This window comes from Protopterus annectens, chromosome 4.part0, assembly GCF_019279795.1.
Source record: "Protopterus annectens isolate FY-2018-M chromosome 4.part0, PAN1.0, whole genome shotgun sequence".
Lineage (NCBI taxonomy): Eukaryota > Metazoa > Chordata > Ceratodontiformes > Protopteridae > Protopterus > Protopterus annectens.
This window is the reverse complement of record NC_056733.1, coordinates 587802038-587825759: the sequence shown is the minus strand read 5'-3', so window position 1 is coordinate 587825759 and position 23722 is coordinate 587802038. Positions and strand designations below refer to the sequence as shown.

Sequence of the window (23722 nt, the reverse complement as noted above, 5' to 3'; positions counted from 1 at the left end):
TCATTCCATTACCTTTCCTTCCCTAGTTATTTGCTCCCAATATCTTGGATCATTTGCCAGTTTTCTCCAATAAACTCCAGCCCCTTTTTGCCTATTGTCTATATCCCTAATTGCCGTCATCCCGATCGGCAGAATCTCCCTTCTCCATTCCTGTGTTGGCTTAGTTCTTCGGATACTTTCTGCTACTTTACAGATATAATATTCTGTACGATTACTGTTATTCTTCATAAAGGCCGGCATCCAAAATTCTAGTCTCTCCTTGTTTGAGTTTCCCCCGTTTCATCATTATCCCTTTCCACTTTGAATTATAGTTCTGTTTGTGTCATGTATAGGAACCTTAACTATGCAACTCTGAAATACCCCTTCAAAATAGGGTAATCCCAATCTGCCTTGTATTACTTGAAGAATCATCTTCTCCCACTTGACTCTTGCCGTCTTCCCCTCCCATATAAAGTCCTTCAGCTCTTTATTACTGCTATCCACAACTTCTCCTCTGGTGGATAAAAACATGCCTGACCTGTGTATAAGACTAATGGGACTAAACATTTTAACTGCTTGTATCTTACTATCTATATAGTCATAGAACAAAGCTTCCATTTTTCTCAGTTGTTGTATTATCTTTTGTTTAGACTCTTCCCACATATCCTTGAGCTGCCACACCAGAATCACTTTTAATCCATATTAATAAATACTTCATTTTATCATGTCCCCATAAATATAGATACTGCTGAACCAATTCACATGTGGGTACATAATTTACTGCTATTGCCTTTGTTTTTTGTATGCAGAAAAGATTTGAAACTGTCCCAAAATGCTCCACAACACTGCAATGTGTCTCTTTCAGGTTTTGTTAGATATAAAATATCTGCAAATATAGCCAGCTTTTCTTGGACTACCAAACCAATTACATCCTTGAATTTCTGAGTCCCTTATTTTCTTTGTCAATGGTTCTAAACATAATGAAATTAACAAAGGGGAAAGAAGACGCCCCTGCCTGGCTCCTCTGCTCAAGCAGAGATTATCAGAGAGCAACCCACCCACTTTAATTTTCATCTCCTATCCCTCATATAGCCTTCTAATCCACCTTCTCATTTTTTTTCAGGAAATGCAAATGCTTCCATTGCCCTGCTCAAAAAGTCCCAGGTTACTTTGTCAAATGCTTTCTCTGCATCAAGACCCGCCAACAGCAATGCTATTTTCTTACATGCTGCTTACCTCTGGATCATCAATGTTGTTAATGTTGTCAAATGTTTGTTTCCCCTCCACAAAACTACACTGATCCATAGTGATCAATTGTGGCATTACTTTTGCCATTCTTTTTGCCATTGTAAACATTAAACACTTTAAAATCATGGTTTAGCACTGAAATGGGCCTGTATGACGCTGGATCTGAAGGATCTTTACCCTCTTTAGATATCAGTGGTACCACTGCATTCTTCCAGGATGTTGGTACTTATCCTCCTCTTAAAATACTGTTAAGCAAAACCTTCCAATCTTTATCAGTTTTTCCCTCATAGCTTTCAAACTTCCACAGGAATACCATCTATTTCTGGGGACTTTCTTGTAGAGTGGTTATACGTCACAATTTTTCTCTCATCTCCTCCTATCCTAACCATTAGTAATTGAGCCTCATCTACCTCTAACCTTGGCATATATAACTCTTTCATAAACATTTCCATTTGTATACTTTCTTGATTTCCATATTTCTCAGCTTTACACAGACTTTCATAGAGTTTACAAAATACTTCTAATACCTCCACAGGATCGCTTGTTACCTTCCTTGTTATATCCTCCATTAGCTTGGCGGCAGCTCTTTCAACTTTCTGTTGCCTGAATCGTGTTGAAAGTTTTTGTGCTCTAGTGTTACTATCAAAACACAGTTGCTAAACAGCAATCTTTCTAAACTCGTGCACACTACTGAGGTAGTCCCTTATTTTCTGCTTAGCATTCTGCAGCTGATCCTCTTCTTGTTCTATGAGATTCCCCCTATTCTGCAATATTTTAACATTGGTCAGTCCCTTTAATAAGCCTTCTTAAAGGACATCATGATTTTATTATTAAATGCTTAACTTATCTGTCCTTCTCCCTATTTACTGTCCCTAAGAATAAACAACAATACAGCACCTAAAATATTTTACACTGACTGTTTCTCTCCACTAGAACAGTACCTTACTGTACTGTACTTCACTTTCAAAAAACTTTTATCCTAGCCTGCTGCAGTCTCCAATTCATTTATGTCATCAAGGCCTCTGCATACACGTAGTTTTCTGGCCAATTCCCTTCAAAAACTGACATCACCATGACAGTCCTAAAAAGCCACCCATGCTGTGATGTCACAGTTCCCTGGTCCTTCCCTACCCATACAGAAAGTAAAGGCTAAAACAAGGAAACAATACATGAATCAGGTCTCCTGCTGTAAGCTGTCAATCACAGCAGGTAACAACTCAAATTACCCTTAGCATTTTGACAGTTAGGGAAATCAGGTGTGAAGGAGGCTGGGAGATGAGTCAAAGTAGTAAAATTCAGGCTGCACAAAAGAGTGCAGTTTAGCCATTCTAAAAAGAGGTAGCAGTAAAAAGCATTTTGAAAGTCTGTTATGTGACATTTGCACTATTTGTGTTTTAAGTAATCACTGAACAGCTTGAAATGTTACTTAAAACTGACTGAAAGACAGCAGTGTATGCATGCAACATCAATGTAGTGACAGGAGTTTTAGGAAGAAAGATGCCTGTGTGATGTAATTTTTTTACAGACAAGCACCGCATTGTGGGATACCTAGAGCCAGAGTAAACAATCAGAATTATTTCAAGATGCCAGACCCCATGTGGTCAGACTCAGAAATTACACACAAAAATAATTAAAAACCTGTAAATAGTCCCAGAGTGGTGTTACAATGTAGGAAACGCACCAAACCATGATGAAATAAACATGTTTTTGACTCTGTGGGTGCGGTTCTCCTTTAACCATAGCTCCTGTTCTTTTCAGAAGAAATTTCTATCCTCCAGAACAGCTCCTGAATAATTTCCACTATGCAGTCCTTAAATTCCTCTCTTTTCAACAGGTACGTGGGAAAGCACCAGTGTCTCATTTTTATTTCATTACCCTAACAAATATTTTCATAAATTTGTTCAAAAAATCTACCCTCCTTTGTTAAACTTTCCCTTCTGGGCCTCCCAGACACACCTTCACTGCTGCAAATCTAACTCCAGTCCCCACCTATAAGTAATATTCCTTGCTGAAAATGGATTTCTCCCAAAATTTTCTTAAGCTCCATTATAGCAGTTTTAGGTGGAATATAAATATGTGTAGGTGTAATCCTCCTCCCTTGCCATTAGTCCCTTAGCACTGCAAATCTGCCATTATTTTTTTTTATCCTCTTCTCTCACTATTGGAGGTCCTCTTGCAATTAATACAAGTACTCCGATAAATAACCATCCTGAAAACCTTTATCAAATTCACATGTTTAGTTCATTCAAAGTTCGACTTCTGTAACATAGCTATTGGCACTCTATATATTTTAATATAGCTCACTATTTATTTTTGCATTTAAATGTCAATGGTCTCGAAGATAAAGACATTACAGAAAGCAGTACTGAATTAAAAAGTTATTATTCCCACCTTTTATATACACCTTTTTTGTTAAATGTCTAGTTCCAGCTGTTATGTTACATGCATACACTGTTTGGCAGGTTGAACGTTTTATATAGCTGTTTCTTGTCGCATCCAATTGAGCCTATGTCATATCTTACAGAACTTTTTGTTTCACTGAAAGCCCTGAAACAAAAAACAAAAAAAACAAAAACAAAAAAACATACCCCCTAAAATCTATTAATTTAATACTAACACACAAAACCATGTAAACCTTAAAATACTGAAGTTTTACCCTCCTAGTAGGAGCACATGTCCCAAACTCACAGCCACACTCACAAACTTGCATTGACCTGCAAGAATGGTGATTCATGCTAAGATAAATGGTGCAGCCTGTGCTTCTACTAAGTGCCAACTGGTTTAATCTCATATCTTTATAGCATTCCCAGCTGGGAAACCTCCTGAATGCTTTCAGAGAAAATTATCTCCTAGCCAGTTTCTCTTTTCTTTTTCCCCCCCAGCCAGTCACTCTCCACCAAACTGTAACCATTTTCTCTCTATAAGAAAGTCTCCATGGAGACATGAGAACCAGATGTGCAATTTCTCATTATCGCATTGTTTCCATGGAGCCATGCGGGTCAGATACAGAATTGCTACTAAGCACACATTCATTTGCTAGGAAAAAAGCCTCATAACATTCAATATTCTTTTTCATTTACTTGCTTTCCTCTTAAAACATGTTACTAAATCAATCTAAGGTCCTTAATCCAGTCATTCCCCTATGCAAGAATGAGAAAAAGCACATTCATTTTTCTTTTGTCATGCTCTTTTAACCAGGCCTTTTTTTTTTTTTTATATTGCAGTGCCTACATTTCTTAAAAGTGAACAAGAAGAGAGAAGGGAGAAAGAACAGCAAAAAGAAGTTATGTACTCACCATAACGTTCCATCTGAGTAGGTAAACTTCATTTGTCAGTAACCTGTGGGTTACGGATCCGACACGGATCCGAGCCGGCAGCATACAAAGCAAAAAGATCCGAGCTCCAAGCTCCTCCCCTTACCCATACTACATTGCAACCTCCTTCCAATCCTCAGATCGCGATTGCCACCTGCACATAATAACAAAACAAACTAACAACCTGAGACACCCGACTCAAGGACAAAGTAAAGCTCATAAGTCCGAACCTCGAGCTCAGCTAAATAACCATCAAGGTCAGGGGGAAGGAGGGAGGGACGGTTGCTGACAAATGAAGTTTACCTACTCAGATGGAACGTTATGGTGACTACATAACTTCTTTATCTGAAGTAGTTAACTTCATTTGATCAGCAACCTGTGGGACAGAGTCCCCAGCTACCTGAATCTTGGGAGGCCCTTAAGGAAGGATATTCCTGGAGCACTGCAGAGCCAAAGGCAGCCCTTCCTCTAGACACCAAATCCAGTTTAAAATGAGAAATAAAGGAGTGAGGATGCCCAGGTAGCCGCTGAACAAATGTCATCCAGGGAAACTCTAGACCAGAATGCAGCAGACGATGCCATAGAACGCGTAGAATGAGCATGAACTCCCATTGGTTCTGGTAAGCCAGACTCTCTGTATGCTTGTAGGATACAACTCGAAATCCACCTGGTGAGAGTCACCTTTGAAACTGGTTTCCCGGGAAAAGGCTTAGCAAAGGAGCCAAAAAGTTGATCAGATTTACGAAAGACAGCCGTCCTGTACAAATAAAAACGTAACTGTCTGTGAACATCCAGCAAATGAAGTTTATATTCTCCTTTGTTCTGGAAATTAGGGAAAAAGACAGGCAAACTAATGGACTGATTAATGTTCGTCCCGGAAGCAACTTTAGGGAGAAAGGAGGGATTAGTCCCGAGAGATGCCCTATCCTTATGAAACACATGGTATGGAGGTTTGATACAGAGAGCCTGAAGCTCCGACACTCTCCTGACTGAAGTAATGGCTACCAAAAAAGCCATCTTCCATGACAAGAACTTCAGATCAATGGAAGCTGTGGGTTCAAAGGGAGGCGCAACTAACGCCTGAAGAACTAAGGTCAGACCCCACGGCAGGGATGAATTTCCAACAGGGGTTCTCAAAAGAAAAGTGCCTTTTAGAAAGGTCTTACAAATTCTGGCAGCAGCGAGAGAACCAAAGTTGTCCCAAATATGAAAATGGGAAATGGCAGCCAGCTGGACCTTCACAGTAGATGAGCTGGCCCCTTGCTGAAAAATATGAGACAAGAATTCCAGTACCGCTGGAATAAGAGTGGTAAAAGGATCCAATTTCTTTCATGAAGCCCAAACTGAAAAACGTTTCCATTTGCTACTGTAAATCTTCCTGGTAGAGGGTTTATGTGCTGCCACCAGGATAGACTTGACTCGGGAAAAGATATCGGGAGTCCTGGCAACTAAAGGAACTGGATCAGCCAAGCTGAGAGCTTGAGACCGTCCAGATTCGGAGGAGCCATTCTCGAGGGATGAGAAATCTGATCCGGAATGGGATCCAAGATCCAGAGTGGAGCTATAAGATGAGACCGCAGGCAGGGGAACCAGAATTGACGAGGCCAGAATGGGGCTATGAGGATAATCTTGCTTCCCAACTGGCGAGCTTTCTGCAGAAATTTTGTCATAAGCAGAAGTGGAGGATACGCATAAAGAAGACTGGGCGGCCAAGCATGGACTACGGCGTCTCTAAGGGCGTCTCTCAAAGGAGGAATTCGAGCAAAAAACTCGCTGCACTTCGCGTTGGAAGGCGATGCGAAGAGACTGCAGCAAGGCTGACCCCACTTGAGGAAGATCTGTTCCGCTACACAAGAATTAAGAGACCACTTGTAAGGAGAGAGGATAGTTCTGCTCAATTTGTCCGCCAGTTTGTTGGACCGACCCGGAATGTGCGTTGCTAACAGGAAGCAGTTGGTGGAGATCGCCCATTCCCAAACTCTCATGGCTTCTCGGCAAAGGGGGTAAGACCTGGTTCCCCCGTTTGTTGATATACCAGACCACTGACATATTGTCCGACTGGAAGAGAAGCATGAAGGGCCTGCAACGCTAAAAGGACCGCCCTCATCTCCAGGGCATTTATATGCAGTACGGTCTTGGTCTGAGTCCACGTGCCTTGGACAGTCCTGCCCGCACAATGCCCCCCCCCCACCCTAGGCGGGAGGCATCCGTGGTTACTGTGGCCTGGGGTGGTGACATAACAAAGGGTCGTTCTTCCCGAAGGGCTCGGGATTGAAACCACCACATGAGGGAGTTCCTGCAAACCCTGCTGAGGGGAATTGGGAAGTCTAGAGGGTGGTGTAGAATAGACCACTGGACTTGCAACGTCCACTTGTAGAACCCTCATGTGCAGACGAGCGTAAGGAATCAGATTGACCGCTGCCACCATGGACCCCAAAGCTCTCAGGACTAATTCTGCTGGGGGAGCAGGGGACTGAAAGAGGGCTAGCACATGCAGAGTCATGTTGTGAAGTCTGTCTGACGTTAGGAAGGCCCTGGCCTGGAGGGTATATATATCCTGGCCCCTATGAAGTCTAACACTTGAACAGGCTGGAGGAAAGACTTCTTGACATTTATCGTTATCCCCAACCGGGGTGACATCCGGAGGAAGAAATCCCTGGCTAGAGAAAGTAGATGCCTGGTGGGGGCAGTAAGGAGCTAGTCGTCAAGGTACGGGAAGACCTGCATGTCCTGGAGCCTCAGGTGGGCCGCTACAACTGCCATGACCTTGGTGAACACCCTGGGAGCAGTGGTGAGACCAAAGGGTAGGACCCTGAACTGGTAAGGACTGGCCCCTAGCCGAAAGCGGAGAAACCTCCTGGACCATCCGTCCATGAGAATATGGTAGTAGCATCCTTGAGGTCTATGAAGCACATCCAGTCCTCCTCCTGCAAGAGGGGCAGGATGGATTGTACCATGACCATCCGGAATTTCTCTTTGGCAATGAAAATGTTCATTGTTGACCGGTCGAGAAATGGCCTCAAGTCCCCAGTCTTTTTTGGCACCAGAAAGAACCTGGAGTAGATGCCTGATCCAGACTGGTCTGGGGGCACATGCTGGATGGCTCTTTTTTCTAACAGCTTTTTTATTTCCAAAGCCGCGGCCTCCCTTTGAGTGGGTGGGACATCTGGGAGGCGCCTTGAGTAAGGGGGCTTGTTTATGAAGGGGATTGAATAGCCTCTGGATATTATCTGAAGCACCCAGCGATCTGTCGTGATGGACCCCCATTGAGCCACGTGCCTTGAAAATCGCCCCCCGACTGCCTTCAGAGAGGAGCAGTCGGGCAACCCCTCAGGGCTGCTGCACGGCCGGTCAGAAAAGGGTTCCCGTGACCCGAAGTTCTTCAATCCCCCTCTGCCTCTGGGCCGGCGTCCACATTGTCCCCCTCTGCCTCTGGGGGAGAAGGAGTCCTGAGCATTCCAAGCCTGCTGAGATTTCCGGAACCACATCTTCTTCTGTCCTCGCTGGTTCCTGGAGAAGGACCTTTGAGGGGTAGAGAAGCGGATTCCGACGGCTGACAGCGTTTTCCCGTCTTTCTCGCTCTGGACCAGCATCTCGCGGATGGTCTTCCCGAAGGGGGTCGACCCGTCAAAGGATGTATTCGCGAAGGACGCCTTGAAGGGTTCCGAGAATTAGCAAAGTTGAAGCCAGGCATGACGCCTTAAGGTGATACTGGACCCGCTAGCTCTAGCGTCTCCCTCCGTGGCATGGGAAAGTAGCCACACAGAAGTATTAGACACTGACTTGAGAGTGGCCATACGAGCCAAGAAAGTCCGTTTATCATCGGCCGACATGGACTCGGGGGGGAGACTCAGCGTACTCTTTGACCAGGTCCCGCTGCAGTCTGATAACATGGGCTAAGTAATTCAGCACCCTTATAGAGAAGGTAGCTGAAGCAAAAGTCCGCTTTCCAATGCAGCCCATTGCCAGAGACTCCTTGTCAGGGAGATGGACAGAAGAACTTTCCTGGGAGAGTTCCTTTTCGGTGGCCGCCGCCACCACCATGGCATCAACTGGGGAACCCTTGCTCAACGAAGTTCTGTCTGCAGGGGGACTAAGAACCTTATCAGGCCTTCTGGGTATTGGCTCTACAGTGTCCAGCTCCTTCCATGCCCTGGTGGTAATCAGGTCGACCAGGGGGTCGGCTGGGGGAGACACCCAAGAGGTAGATGTGCCTATGTCGAACGCCTCCAGGAATACCAACTCATCAGAGGAGGGTTTTTGGGCGGAGCCCCACCTTTGGCGGAGTATTTCCATAATGTCTCCAAAGGAGACGTTGGGGTGGTGATTTGGGGGAACCCTCCCCTTCCTCCAAATCGGTATCCTCGGTGAGGGACTCAGGGGCGTCCAAGTGCCTCCCTTTACACAGGCGTTTGTGAGGGACCTCCTCGGGGGACTGTCCGAGGGGGTCTCACCAACGGATTCATGTTCCTCCAGGGGAACTGGCTGGGGTGTCAACGACACAGGCTGATGATGGAGGACAAACTGAGCTGCGAGGGAAAGGGGGCGGACCCTGAGGAAAGAGTGAGGGATCTCGATCCTCCAGAGAGAACCCTCTCCACCACGAACGCCTAAGGGGAACCGGCCTTTCTAAGACAGGTGGCCGGGGCCCTCAGATCCGACGAAGGGATCGATGCCGGAGCCGAAGCGGTCAGACCCGAGAGGATGGTGTGCTCCGACTGCAAAGGAGCCAAAGACACACTTACCCCCCCCCGGATCCGATGTCCAGCTCTCGGCTCCGAGAGCTCGGATCCAATAAGCTCGAGGGCATGGCCGGCGTCGAGGTAGTAATAACCATCGGCGCCGACCCTCTGGCTCCGGGGCTCCTCGTATCCAAAGACTCCGAAATCTGGTGGTGGATCGGAGGAGGAGCTATTGGGGCGAACAGTGGAGCTGAACTCCCCCCCGGGAGGGGGGGAGGCAGCATCACTCCCATCTGCAGCTGAGTTTGCAATAATCGATGCATCATCCGGTCCATATCTGCCTCCGAGATGCTGTGAGTAGACCTGGAGGAAGCTGCCGACGCGATGACGACCTTGAGGGTGGTTGGGTCTCCTCCTCCAGCTCCGGGGAGAAACGTGGCGAACGGAGTCATGGGGAGGAAGGCTTGGACACTCTCAATGGAGAAGAGACCACACTTTAGCGGGAGGGGCCGAGGGGTCCCTCAATTCGGCCTGCCACTTGCGGCTTCTTTCTCTCTCTCTCTCTCTCTCTCCCTTCTCTCTTTTCTATCCTTCTTGGCCTTTCATTCTCCCTTAGACAAGGTGGGAGGGTGAGTCCCAGACAGGGGAAGGGGACTGGTTTGGCTGGGCAGCTGCAGCCGTGACTGTCGCTACAGAGAGGGAAGGAGAAGAAGCTGATTCCGCGGGTAGAAGACCCGGCAGAATCAGCTTGTTACTCCTATCCTGTAAGGCTCGGGGGTTGAAGGCCATACAAATCTGGCAGCCTGAAGAAAGATGCGGAACCCCCAAGCAAATCACGCACTGAGTGTGACCATCCGCTGGCAACAGCTTATGGCCACACTCAGAGCACTTGGAAAAAGTCACTTTGAGACACACACGCGCACCTGAAAGAGGGAAACAGGGGCCTACAAAGGGATGGACAACTACCAAAGGTGAAGGGGGAGATAAAGGCTAGGGAGAATGAACACCCGAAGAAAGGTGCTAAAATATACGCACACACACAAAAAAGTAGACTAAAAGAGAAAGTTGCAATAAAAAATGCTATACTTGCCTGGAGCTCTAAGAATCCCGTGCTTGGCAAAGCCGCGGCAAACGAGATCTGGGGATTGGAAGGAGGTTGCAGTGTAGTATGGGTAAGGGGGAGGAGCTTGGAGCTCGGATCTTTTTGCTTGGTATACTGCCGGCTCGGATTTATGTCGGATCCGTAACCCACAGGTTGCTGATCAAATGAAGTCAACTACTTCAGATCACCTATTTACAATCCCCAATTACACTTAAAAAATTAGAAAATTTTACTTTAAAGCATGCAAAGAAAGCCATACACCAGAAAAATAGTACTATTAAGAAAAAATGATTTCTTTACTTAGTTAACTTTCTCCCCTCTCTTACCCTTCACAAAGCATCCCCCCCCAATAATAATGACATGAAGTAGGCATATACTTTAGAGTCCTCCACAAGTCCAACAAATTCTAAACAAGTCCAATATTTACAGATCCACTTGTTCTGTCATATCTCACAAACATTATCACTGAACCATAATCCCACATTAACTTACTGGTTTCATTATTGTTCATCTTCATCTCCTAAATCCCGTCTCTGCTGCATTTCCAATATACTCTCGACTCTTCTAGTCAACTCTTGGTGCTCCCTTCCCTATCTCCAACATTTTCTGTTGAAACATCGGAAGTGGTTTCATAGGTACAGTCTCTCTATGGTCTTTATTACCAGAACAACAAGACGCACAAATCACTTTTTATTGGACAAACGTTTGTATTTCCTCCTTAGAATGTACTTCATCAAAAAATGATTTTGCCCCTTCAGGGAAGAATACCTTGAAGACAGCTAGATACAGTAGTTTCTCTCTCACATCTGCATCTCGACAGTCCCTGAATAGTGGAAAGAATTTACTCCTCTTCTGCTTGGTTTACAATGAGCAATCATTCTTCACAAACACTGCTGTCTCCCTCTTTTAGTATTTTTCCTTCTGCCACAGTTTTGTCAGAATCAACTCCTTCTGCTGGTAGGATTGCCTCTTTACTATTAAAAGTCTGTGTTGCTTTCTCATAGCCAGGTTTGGAGCCTATACACAATGTGTCCTTTCAACTACCAACCTCTGCTGTGGAATACCAGTCCAGCTATTTGTGCTTTCATAAATGTAATGCAGTCTGTTCTTTCCAGCTTCTCTGGTATAGATGAAAATCTCAGGTTTTCCCTGTGCGCTCTGTCCTCCAACTCTATTATTTTTTGAAACATCTGTTCCTGAGCAGTCTCGTATTTAGCCAGCCTTTTCTTCATTTCAACATCTGATTTTTGCAGCTTTATCACCTTATCTGAAATCCGTTTAAAGCTTCTTCCATTTTTTTCCAGCCTTTTTGTTGTTTGTGTTGATATACGCCATCAGTGTTTCATTTAGTTTAACCAGGTCTGTGTGCAGTTGTCTTGTATCTCCCTGTAGGTTACTGTAAGTCATGTCTTGAGGTTGCATTGTTTTTTGGTGAGCATGTGTAGAACCTTCCCCAGTCAAGTGTTTCTTCCTCACTTTTTGTAGCAGAGTTTTTCCAGGTGCTCTGCATTTCCTTTTTCCTGGCATCCAGGCAGTACACTTACTAGCCAGTAACTCAATTTTACCTATAAACACAAAAGTCTACTGGCCTTCTAGGTTGAGTTTCTGTTTTCACACTGGGAGAGCTACAGTTAAGCTATTACTCAATGTGCAGCCATCTTGGAATTTCTAAAAGCAAGGCATGTTGGACATAAATCACTCTGAAATATTCTGTAAGAAATAACACAGGCACACAGCTTCAAGCCTGTTTTGGCAGCTGTTATGCTCTACTCTGGAAACAATTTTAATTAGGAATATTTGGGGTCTTTCTAGTTGAGTGATGTGTTTGGATTGAAATCTACTAAAGGAGGCATTACATTCTACAACTGCTCTGACAAAGGCAGAGTACAAAGGAATGATAAATACTTTTGACGTGGATATGCCATCTTTAGTTAATAAATGGACTAGACAGGATTTCCTGAGGATTGCTACTACATGGTTGTCAAAGGACAGAGAGTCTTTGAAGGCACCAAGATCTCTTGGGGTGCCATCTATAGTGTAAGCCACTACTGAGCTGTGTTTACTACAAGTGACAATACTACACTTATTTGCATTTAAGTTAAGCCCATATCTAAAATACCACTTTTACATGCGGTTTAACCCTTGCTATAATAACAAGGTTATTCGATGCTGAGCGAACACCACCCAACCTTGCAGTCAGTGACAAATTCAGTTAGCCATGTATCTGGGTTAGGTATCTGCAGATCTGAGAAGATGCTGTGCAGCAGCAGTCCCAGTGCTAAGCACTGAGGTCACATCTGCTAATTTAACTATGTGGGTTCTGTCAGGAAGCTTGAACTCCATCTTACAACATATAATGACCTACATTTAGACCTTTAAGTTTGCTTACAATTTCCACATGGGAATACTGTCACACTAAAGCCTTAGGCAGATTTAAAAGTGCTGTACGAACTGCATGGTCACTAAGACTGCAGTACAGATGCACCTAAAATGCAATGTACTTTCTTGAATGTAGCTGAGTAAATCATTACAGAGATGACAATTCTATGCAATGAAGAAGTGCATCATGTGTAGTGAGCTACATGTCAGTCTTCTAAATGGAACTAAATCTGCCTTAAATTTTAAGGTCTCCAGATGAAATTCTCCAATTACTACTTTGAATGCCAGTCTGCTTTACTATGTATACAGCTTGTACGTACTAGCAATCACAAGAAAATGCATACAGTTGGGATTATGAAAACAGAAACTCTAAATTTGAGTTATAATACCCTTCTGGAACTAAGTGTACAGCTATGAAACTCAGAAAAGTGAAGCTTTATTTTTGCAGAGTACAAAACAAAATAATATCTACCAGCACTGCAATGACTATAACTTAAAACACTGATGCATTTCTTTAATTTATGCAGCTATATATGTGAATTACTGCACATTAGGACACCACAATTTTGTACTAGACATTAAGTCGGTACATGAAAAATAAAGCAGATTTGTAGCTTTTATCAATCAAATTCAGTGAACAGCAGACAAAGTTCCCGCTGCAAAACAGATCAGGTTTCACAATAATGTCATTACCTTTTCTTCTGGCTTCTGAATTTCTTCCTCTCCAATCTTCTTACCAATGGCAGTTTCTTCCACACCGAAGATATCGGTACGGCGCTCTGCCAACTGTTTTAGACTGCTCTCAATATCCAGACCTGTTAGAACAATCAGTATGAAAAATAAAATGGAAGGCAAGACCAATGAAGGACAGCAAACCTTTTTAAAGCATCCCAATTGATTACAACATTCATTCCCTCAAACTATTACCTTTAATGGTCACTATCATAATCCACTGCAAGTCTCACTACTGACACAACTGCAATGTAAAAATAAACCAAGTACTACTCTTCTGCAGGCATAAAAAGGCAATTACGCTGGAAAAGAATGACCAGATTAAAATGACAAAACATACATTTTCAGAACACAGATTCGCTAATTTCTAAGATGATATATAAAAATGCAGTACTTGTATTGCAGACATTTTTCTGACAACTGCAACATTTTATACCAATGCACAAAAAAACCCCTCTTACTACCTACTTTTTTTCTGGATAGCAGCAAAAACCGATTTCACTTTGATCATTATTACTGTTCAGAAAACTGAATACATTAGTCTGTATCCACTGTAATAATGTGAGCCATTTAGTAAACAGCTGACAGTCTCAAGAAAATAAAATTCCAAAAGGGAAAACATGAAGAAACCACAGACTTACCTTCAGCAGCATGTGACAATTCCTACACTGAAAAAAAAGCATGCTGATGACTTCAGTTCAAGGAAGGCAAAAAGCAGCTTCGAGTGTGGACCTCATTTATTTTTAGCTGCCTCATCCATCTCACCAAATCCTGCTCCAAAACACAGTCTCAACACTAGCCATACCTCTCAACCTCTTAGCTCAAGAAACCTGGACAATGCCAAAAATAATTGGGGGGGGCAGAGTCCCATAAGCTGGGAAACATTTTAATTACTGTTCTTATAAACTTTGAAAGTTGCTAGAACAACATGTTTTATATTAACATAAATTTTCTGAAGGCTACGGTGTCAGAAACTCAAATGTTTGTCATTATTTAGTGACTTCAGTGACTTCAATCCTCAAAGATTTACAAGAAAAACACATTTTACAAAGAATAGATCACAAATATGAGGCAAGAACCTGGAGTGGTATGCACTAGGCAGAAAAGTATAACCAGATGAGTTCTAAATGTCTATACACAAAGTGGGACAATCAACTGACCCTGGAAATTACAGGCCTATAAGCTTGACTAGCCTCATCTGCAAGGCCATGGAAAGAATCACTATGGATTTGAGAGCCATGTGGAAGAAAAATACCCAGACAGTTCCAATAGTAGTAGGAGCAACTGGTCTTATAAAAAGAATTTACAATCATTTTTAGATATGTTACCAATTCATGTAACACCGTACGAATTACAGAAGGCGTCATTACTGGGCACATTGCTGGTGTTGCGAAGAGCACTTCTGGCTAACATCAAAGAGTGAAACAATACTAATTTCATGAACTTTAATTACTTTGACTTAGGAATGGGGTCCATTCCTGTCATGGTATTAGAAACCAAAAAGACTTGGAGAAATTAAAAAAGATAGAGACCTTTTTTAACAAAGACAGAAGTACTCTCCAAACTCTGGACCCAACCCAGTTTGGATCAGTTAAATGTATATCATATCTGTTAAACATGGCTGACTTCTTTAAAAAAGTCACCAAGGCCCTGGACGAGAGACCGACAGGGTATATCACCTAGCTTGACCTATCCAAGGCATCTGACACAATCCCTCACTCAGGTATTACAAAGAAATGTTCCCAATTGGGAATTAACCACTACATTACCAAATGGGTAGCCAACTGGCTCATCGACAGGATACATATTGTCAAAGTGGGCAACTTCACCTCTAGCAAAAGACCAGTCACCAATGACGTACCACAGAGTTCTGTGCTGGGCCCCTCCCTGCTCAGAATTTATTTCTCAGAAGTCCTGGCAAACTCTGATGGCCTATGGCTGACCAGGTTTGCTGACAGTTGTAAATTGGGAACAATCACAGAGTTCTCCAATGATCTTAATATACTGCAGAGAGGGTTACTGCAGAAAAATGATTGGACCAAAGCCACGGATTAAAGCTTTAAAAAAAAAAAAAAAAAAAAAAAAAAAAAAAAAAAGAGCATTCCCTCTGGGAAAGATGGCATCCTGACTAATTACTTTACAGACAGCACCCACTAAGTGTAGACCCAGTGGTATGTGATCTGGATATTCAGGTTGACGGCAATCTGAACTTTGACCACCATGTATCCACAGGAGTAAGGAAATCCTTCTATGTGGTACATCTTATAGTAAAGGCATCGCATCTAGATTTATGGATGTTATAATTCTATTATACTCTGCCCTCATCAGACCAATAATGGAGTACAATGCTCCCTTCTGCATTTACCTCACCAGACACCTGCAACAACTAGAGAGACCACCGAGGTTTCTCACCAAAAAATTACAGGGTACACAAAATAAGTCTTACATGGAAAGACTGAAAGCCCTGTCACTGTATTCTGTGTCCTACAGGATGCTATGAGGTGACCTGTGCCTGGCTTACAGTTCAGACTCTGACCTGGCCCTGATGGAAATGCCCCACATTCATAAATCAAACTGCATGACTGCCACTCGCTCTGGGGATCTTAACTTATCTCTCTGACATGAACAGGTCATGCTGGAGAAATAGATACATCTCCCAGATACTGCCACTTCTCTGAATAAGCTTCCAATTCACATAAAACAGATCCCCCTCATGACCCTCCTCAAACACAACCTAAATCAATGAATGGGTGACCACAAACTCACTCCTGGGGTGGTGCCCATGTCCCTCATGGACAGAGGAAGTCGGCATTAACCATCACAGACCCTTACCTCTGCGAACTTCATTAACTACTGACAACTGGGTCAACTCAAGATAGACATGCCTAGGCTTGTAAGGGCTCTAGGACCGTTAGCCTAGTAACCTTCTATGAACCTATAAAACTTTTTCTCTCCAGTTATGGACAATAAAATGACACATCTACCTCACGAACCTTACTGACAAGAATGCACAGAAATAATGTAGATATTACTAAGGACTTTTCAATTTACTGCATTCAGAGTGCTGGCTATTTTTCTTATGCTCAGACATACAAATTTAGGGTAATAATGATCACATAACAAAAAATGTTTTGCTCAGCAATTAAATTCACAGTCTCCCTTATTTTCTACCCTTTTAAGGATTAAGCCTATTTGCATCTCAAATTGATTTTAAACTTAACCAGCCACCTACACTTACACCTTCTTCACATTACACTATTATACCTGTGAAGTTCAAATACAGCAATAACAACATATGAATATAAATCAGCTATAAAATATAAAGGCAAACATGATTTTCCCTTATGTAACCTATCATCTTGCCATGAACAAACCTGGTGCATAGACTTCATCCTCTGTCTGTTTTTCTCGAATGGTACGATCTCGTTGTTCTAACCAGCGGGGATCCAGAAGACCTATTCGCATATGCTCTTGCATTTTGCTGGCAGGAATCTTCTCTCCTGTGATAGGAGAGATGAGGAACTCGTCTGGGGCTGGTGCTGCTGGTGCTGGCTTTGATGCTGAAAAGGCAGAATAAGAGGAAGTTAACCTGGACTTCAGCTACAGATTTCACTGTCATCCTAGATTAGAAAAACAGAAGGTTTGATGCTCAAAAGGTTACTGAGAGACATAAGACTTCAGTTTAAAAAAAAAAAAAAGCCAACTGCATCTGACATGTTCATTTTCTATGTAGGTATAACCCCCCCTCCCCCCCAAAAATAACTTTGAAAAATGATGTTATCACTAAAATATTAAAGATGCTTCCCATGACTATTTTACCTTTTGGGTCATAATCTTTTCTGACAATGACCTGATCTGGAGTTGGTGGAAGTGGTGGAGGCTGTGGATTCTCAGGTGGGGGTGGTGCTTTTTGACCTTCTTCTTCTTCATCTGAACCCTTAAACAAGAAATAAACAGTTAAAAATAAATCTCTCAAAAGGACTGTGTAACTCAGAAACTAGACTATGAAACCTAAGGCAGTAAATCTAGTCAAACAATCATAATATACAGTACTATATTGTAACACTGAAGGCAAAATAATCAAAACTTTTGATGGTCATGCACAGATGATTCAAACAACATCATGTGAATCTATCATACACTCACTAAAACACACTGGTGACTGAAATATTGTTCACGCAATGACAGAGAAGCTAACCTATCAGCCCCAAGCAAAAGGAAAATGCTAAAAAAGTCACTAAGCAAAGACCAGGCTCTAGCTTCTTTGAAAGACAGACTGCTTTAATAATAATGAACAAATACAAGCGCTTTCACCATTAGGCTTCTTCAGGTGTATGAATTACCCAAGTCAACACACCCATTCTATACCTAAAGACATTCGGCTTAATTGATTCTTAAAGCCACATTACTTTATATTCATTCCCTTCTAAAAAATCACATAAAAGTATAAAAAATACATATACTATTATATATTAAAAATACTAAATTCATATATATAGTACATATATTAAAATATATACTTAAAGGTATATAGCAAACATATAAAGGACATATAATAAATTATTAAAATATATATTATTATCTATGTAAAGGTCTATTCTTTAAAACTGGTCTAAGTGGAATGGTATCATGAGAAATAGTAACAATAAATATGGGGCTAAAGACCTAAGGCCATGTTTTAATTACTCAAGGAATATTAGAGAATACACGAATACTATAAATAAATATTGGAATATTCTAACCACAGATGAACAAATTAATACATTTTTGAGTTCAACACTACAATTTGCATTTAAAAATAATACATCTTTGAAAAGAAGATTATGTACTAATAGAGCAATAAAAGCTCCACAGTTAACAATAGGAACTGTACCATACCAACACTGTACTTGGTGTAGCTATATAACAACAGAGAAAGAATTTAAACATCCAGATATAGATAAAGTATTCAATCTAAGAGCTAGTGCTGATTGTAATACGAGGCATGTAGTGTATCTGGCTAACTGCCAAATCTGTAACAAATTCAATGTGGGTAAAACCGATAGGCCTCTTAAAGATAGAATAAGAGAGCATATATACCACATTAGAAAGGGAAGTAATTTTAATGCCTTGGCAAAGCATGTAAAGGAAACCAATGCACAACCCAATTTTAAATTTAGAGTATTAGGTATCACTGACGTTAATAACAGAAGGGGAGATATTGGAAATAAAACAGAAACTATGGAAGTAGAATGGATAGTAAAGCTCAGGGCCAATGCAGGACATCGCCTTAATGATACCATTCCACTTAGACCAGTTTTAAAGAATAGACCTTTACGTAAATAATATATATTTTAGTGATTTATTATATGTCCTTTATATGTTTACTATATACCTTTTAGTATATATTTTAATATATGTACTATATATACAAATTTAGTTTTGTTAATATATAATAGTAGATGTATTTTTATACTTTTATGTGATTTTTTAGAAGGGAATGAATGTAAAGTAATGTGGCTTTAAGAATCAATTAAACCGAATGTCTTTAGGTATATAATGGGTGTGTTGACTTGGGTAATTCATACACCTGAAGAAGCCTAATGGTGAAAGCGCTTGTGTGTGTTCATTATTATTAAAGCAGTCTGTCTTTCAAAGAAGCTGCAGCCTGGTCTTTGCTTAGTGACTTTTTGTATATTTGTTCCTTGGATATTTGGCAAAGACACCTGGTTGCTGTTGGTTTGTTTTTTCGTAAAAGGAAAATGCTGTTAAAAGCAAAAATGTTTCACATCTGCTTATATCTGCCCAAATTGGTGGTAGCTCAAGTGGATATAAAAGATCCCACAGCACTTATCAAAGACAGAGTATGGTGAGTTTCCCCGGTGCCCTGACCATATTATCCATACTCAGTATAACCACCACTATGGATCTCCCCTGATGACAGGCTACTGGTCTAGTGGAACTAACTCTGTCAACAAAGTGTAATTAAATAAACACATTATTGTTTGCACTAAAAATGTGCACAACAAATAAAAATAAATACGTAACTAAGGTTCATAGGTGTGTACTAAGCTAATGGCCCTGGAGCCTTTACAAGCACAGCCCATAGGGGATTACCCTGGCATCGTGCCACCTGACCTTGGTTCCCAGTGCCTCTGTCAAGTACAGCCACTGGAGTGATCCCAGGGGTGAATTTTCTATTTCCCATCCACTCATCAAGATTTCTCTTGAAGAGGGCCAGTGAGGGGCTCCGCGTGACATGTATGGGAAGTTTATTCCATAGTTATGAACCTGTCCCTCCAGCTTGTTCTGTTGATTGTGGTAAGGAGGCTGAGGTCTCTGGAGTGTGTAGTCTGGAGGGATTGGGATTTCTTTAGATGTAGCATTTCTAAATGCGCTGGGTAAGAAGTGGCTTTGTAAGTCAAGCAGAGATCACTTCTAAGTAGGCAATATGCAACAGAGAACAGTTGGGAGTTTTTTTGAGTCTGTCCATATAGGACAAGTGTTTAAGGCCCAGGATCCTCTTTGTGAGGTACTTTTGTGGCCTCTCCAGTTGTTGCAGGTGTCTAGTGAGGTACATGCCAAATGGGGCATTGTACTTGATGATTGACGTAATGAGGGAAGAGTAGAGGGAGACAATGACCTCTTTCTACCTGGCTGCAAAATCCTTAGTAATGAGCTGTGCCACATAGGACTTTCTGACCACAGTGGCAGTGCAGCAGTAATACTGGGTGTCTGGCAATCTACTGGTATTGAGACTGGTCCCAGTTGGCACTGAATCTGTTGGCCAGTATATTGGCAATATCTACTGGCGCGGTATAGGAGGTGCCACTGTGCAATAGCTCCGAGCAAATGTGGGTATTGCCGTGGAGATTCTTTACATAACTATAGAAGGCTTTGTGGTTGTCTTTATTATCTGCTGCAGTTCTGTTTTCATAGCTAGCATTAGAGGATTTGATGAGGGATCTCAACTTTTTGCTGAGGCTGATAAGGGAGTTTTTCCAGTCTTGGGACTTCACCTTATTTCGCATCAGTTTCCTCCTTCTGTTGTAGACTTTGTTTATGGCAGACCACCACCAGACTGGCTTCCTTTATTTTGGAGGAGAGCGTCTTGGTTCTACTGGGTATGGCGAGATCCATGCACTTGTGTACATGTTCATACAGGGCATTAGTGTATGTCGGCGGTCATGCAGCCGTTCTCCAATTGCATGGGTACCGTGAAGTTAGCCACCTCTGTTTTTAGGAGCCCAAATTTAGCTTTGGAGAAATTTTTCATGGTGGTTACCTTTGCGGGGGAGGGAATGTGGATTTCCAAGGTGATTAGTTTGTGGTCGGATCTAACCAGGGAAGAGATGACTATTGGTATAGAGCAACAGTCGTCCATGTTAGTAATGATCAGGTCAATGATGTTGCTACCTCTAGTGGGGATAAGAACGAGTTGGTTCAGGGCATTGGAATGAATGAATTTCAGAAAACATTGGGCAAGTGTATTGGTACATGAATAGTTCTCCCAGTTAATGGAGGGATAGTTGAAGTCACCCAGTATGACAGTGTTAGGTTGGACCCTAATATTCTCCAGGGTGCTTAGGAATGTGAAGTGCGAGTCTTGGGACATAGTTGGGGACCAATAGCAGGCTACAACCTGAATCGCTGTCTTACCCAATGTTCTTTGCACCCAAGTATCTCTGATGCATTATGTTGGGCTACCAGTCTGGAGGTGTGCGCATCCTTTATGAATATGGAACCACCACTGCCTTTGGAGCTTTGGTCCAAGTTTTGGGGCAGAAAGGTGTGGAATGTGTTATAGCCTGGCAGTGCAGGGGTGCATTCTGCTGCCTTGAACCAGGTCTCTGTTACAGCACAAATGTCGATGTTCTCCATTTTGACTGCTTCGAGCGAGTACATTTTGAGATTTATACTTCTAGCGTTGAGCAGCATGACCCTCAGATTGCAAGTGTTTGTACCTGTTACAGTGATAATTTGGTCTTTCGAACACCACCTAAAAAAGGTACTATAGGGGTGGCAAGAGCCTTGGCCAGTATCCGGAAGCCCAGGGGTGACAGATGCAGGCCATCTCTAGCAAAGCATTGAGGTCTGTCAATCATGTCATCCCCAGCAGACAGATACTGGATCCCCTTTGAATGACACCAAAAACTTAGCCAATTGTTGAAATCAATCATTTTCTGCTTGTACTGTGGTATCATTCTGGGTGATGGTAGGAGGTTGCACAGGGCTAGGGTCATACCCGCCTGGGCTACATACTGCAAGAGCTCCTCCATGTCTGTTTTCATGTAGTCCAGGGAGGTACGTCTCGGGTAATTCACACCCACATGTACTTGTGAAGGCTGCCAGCCTAGCCAAATAGAATTTTATAGATAATTCTGTCATTTGTAAACATCAATGTAAGACACAGGCTTGTTGTCTTAAATGGAAAAAAAAAAGCTGCTGCTAAATGTGGAACTGAAAAAAATGAAACAACAGTGCTCTCTACTGACCAAAGTAAAGCATGCTGTGACCCTTTGATCTAAAACATCGGCTCCAGCCTGTCTAGATGAAGATATTCTTTCTGTTTTAACCAAGAGTTTTTTTTTTTTGCCCTTTGGGATGAAGAACGCCCCAGCGACTTTCCAGAGGCTGGTACATCATATCCTAGCAGAAGCAGGAGGGTTTGTCCTTGCTTACCTAGATGATATTGCCATCTGCAGCCATTCCTGGCCAGAGCACCTTCAGCATGTCAGGGAGGTGCTGGGCAGACTACAGAGGGCAGGGTTGACCAGTAAGACGAGCAAATGTCAGGTGGGTATGGCAGAGGTCTCCTACCTAGGACATAGAGTGGGGAATGGTAAGATAAGGCCAGAACCTACCAAAGTGGAAGCCATTCAGGCATGGCCTGCACCCGTTACTAAGGGACAGCAGGGTACTACAGAAAGTTCGTCCCTAGTTATAGTACCATAGCTGCTCGCCTCACAGACCTGACAAGGAAGAACAGGCCAGATAAGGTAGTGTGAACCCCAGCATGTCAGCAGGCATTCCAGAAGCTTAAAGAAGCTTTGGTAGGACCCCCTGTGTTAGCCAGTTCAGATTACAACAAATAATTTGTTGTGCAGGTGGATGCTTTGAACCATGGAGTGGGGGCTGTACTTAGCCAGATTTCTTCAGAGGGGAAAGCGCACCCAGTGGTTTATGTCAGTCGTAGGCTCCACCCAGGGAGGAATGCTATGCAGCTGTAGAAAAGGAATGTCTAGCCATAGTGTGGGCACTGCAAAAACTTCAGCCTTATCTGTATGGAAGGAAATTCATTGTTATGACAGATCACAACCCCCTAACATGGTTAAACAGAGCCAGCCAGCAAAATGCCAAGTTGCTAAGATGGATCCTGGGGTTGCAAGCATATGATACGTCAGTGCAGCAACACAGTGGAAGTAGCAATGCCAATGCAGATAGGCTCTCAAGCCAGGGAATGGGGTAGGTATACTCAGATAGACCTGACCCTCTCAAGCAGCGTTTCTCAAGGGTCACTTGAAAAACTAGCTGGAGTTCTCCGGGAAGGGTGAAGGCTGCCAGCCTAGCCAGATAGAATTTTATAGATAATTCTATCATTTATAAATATCAATGTAAGACACAGGCTTGTTGTCTTAAATGGAAAAAAAACTGCTGTTAGATGTGGAACTGAAAAAAATGAATCAGTGCTCTCTACTGACCAAAGTAAAGCATGTTGTGACCCTTTGATCTAAAGTCGGCTCCAGCCCATCTAGATGAAGACATTCTTTCTATTGTTTTAACCAAGAGTTAAATTGCTAGATTTAAACATGCAGATGTACTTTTATTGCTCTGTTCCCTGACCAGCTGCAAGATAACAAAAGAAGTTAAAAATGTAAATGCAGTTTCTGTTAGCCTGGGAACCCAGGGAAGTGTGAAGAATGATGTAATGCGAATCAGAACTGTAATTTCAATTTAAACAGAAAGAACCAGAGAGGGATTAAGCATTTTTGTCTTGCCCATCCAACTCACAGCACTGTCTTGCTCTTATGTAAGTTATCTTAGACTTGTGTTTTCTCTTAGAAATAGCTAGAAACTAGAACGATTAGACTAAGTGTTTTCTGCGATGTCAGAACTATACTACTGAATTATTTTAAGTATTTCTCTGTGATCTCTGAACTCTTGTCTAGCACTGTGTAGTAAGAAGTATTGTCTTGTGTTTTTATTATTAAATATTTAAAACCAAACCTTTCAACTGTGACTGTTTTGTGTACAGATAATTTAAGCTCTAGAGTACATTGCATATTTATAGTGATTACTGTACCAAG

At 42.4% G+C, this 23722-nt stretch overlaps 1 protein-coding gene across 1 annotated transcript in view; it reads right to left on the bottom strand.

The window, feature by feature from the left end:
- Positions 1–23722, bottom strand: part of SF3A1 (splicing factor 3a subunit 1) — a gene marked incomplete in the record, with an annotated part of 443164 nt that overhangs the window by 313192 nt on the left and 106250 nt on the right. Inside the window, 3 exon segments of the mRNA XM_044068523.1 lie at positions 13398–13519; positions 16811–16996; positions 17256–17373. Of these exon segments, the coding sequence (XP_043924458.1) occupies positions 13398–13519; positions 16811–16996; positions 17256–17373 (426 nt within the window).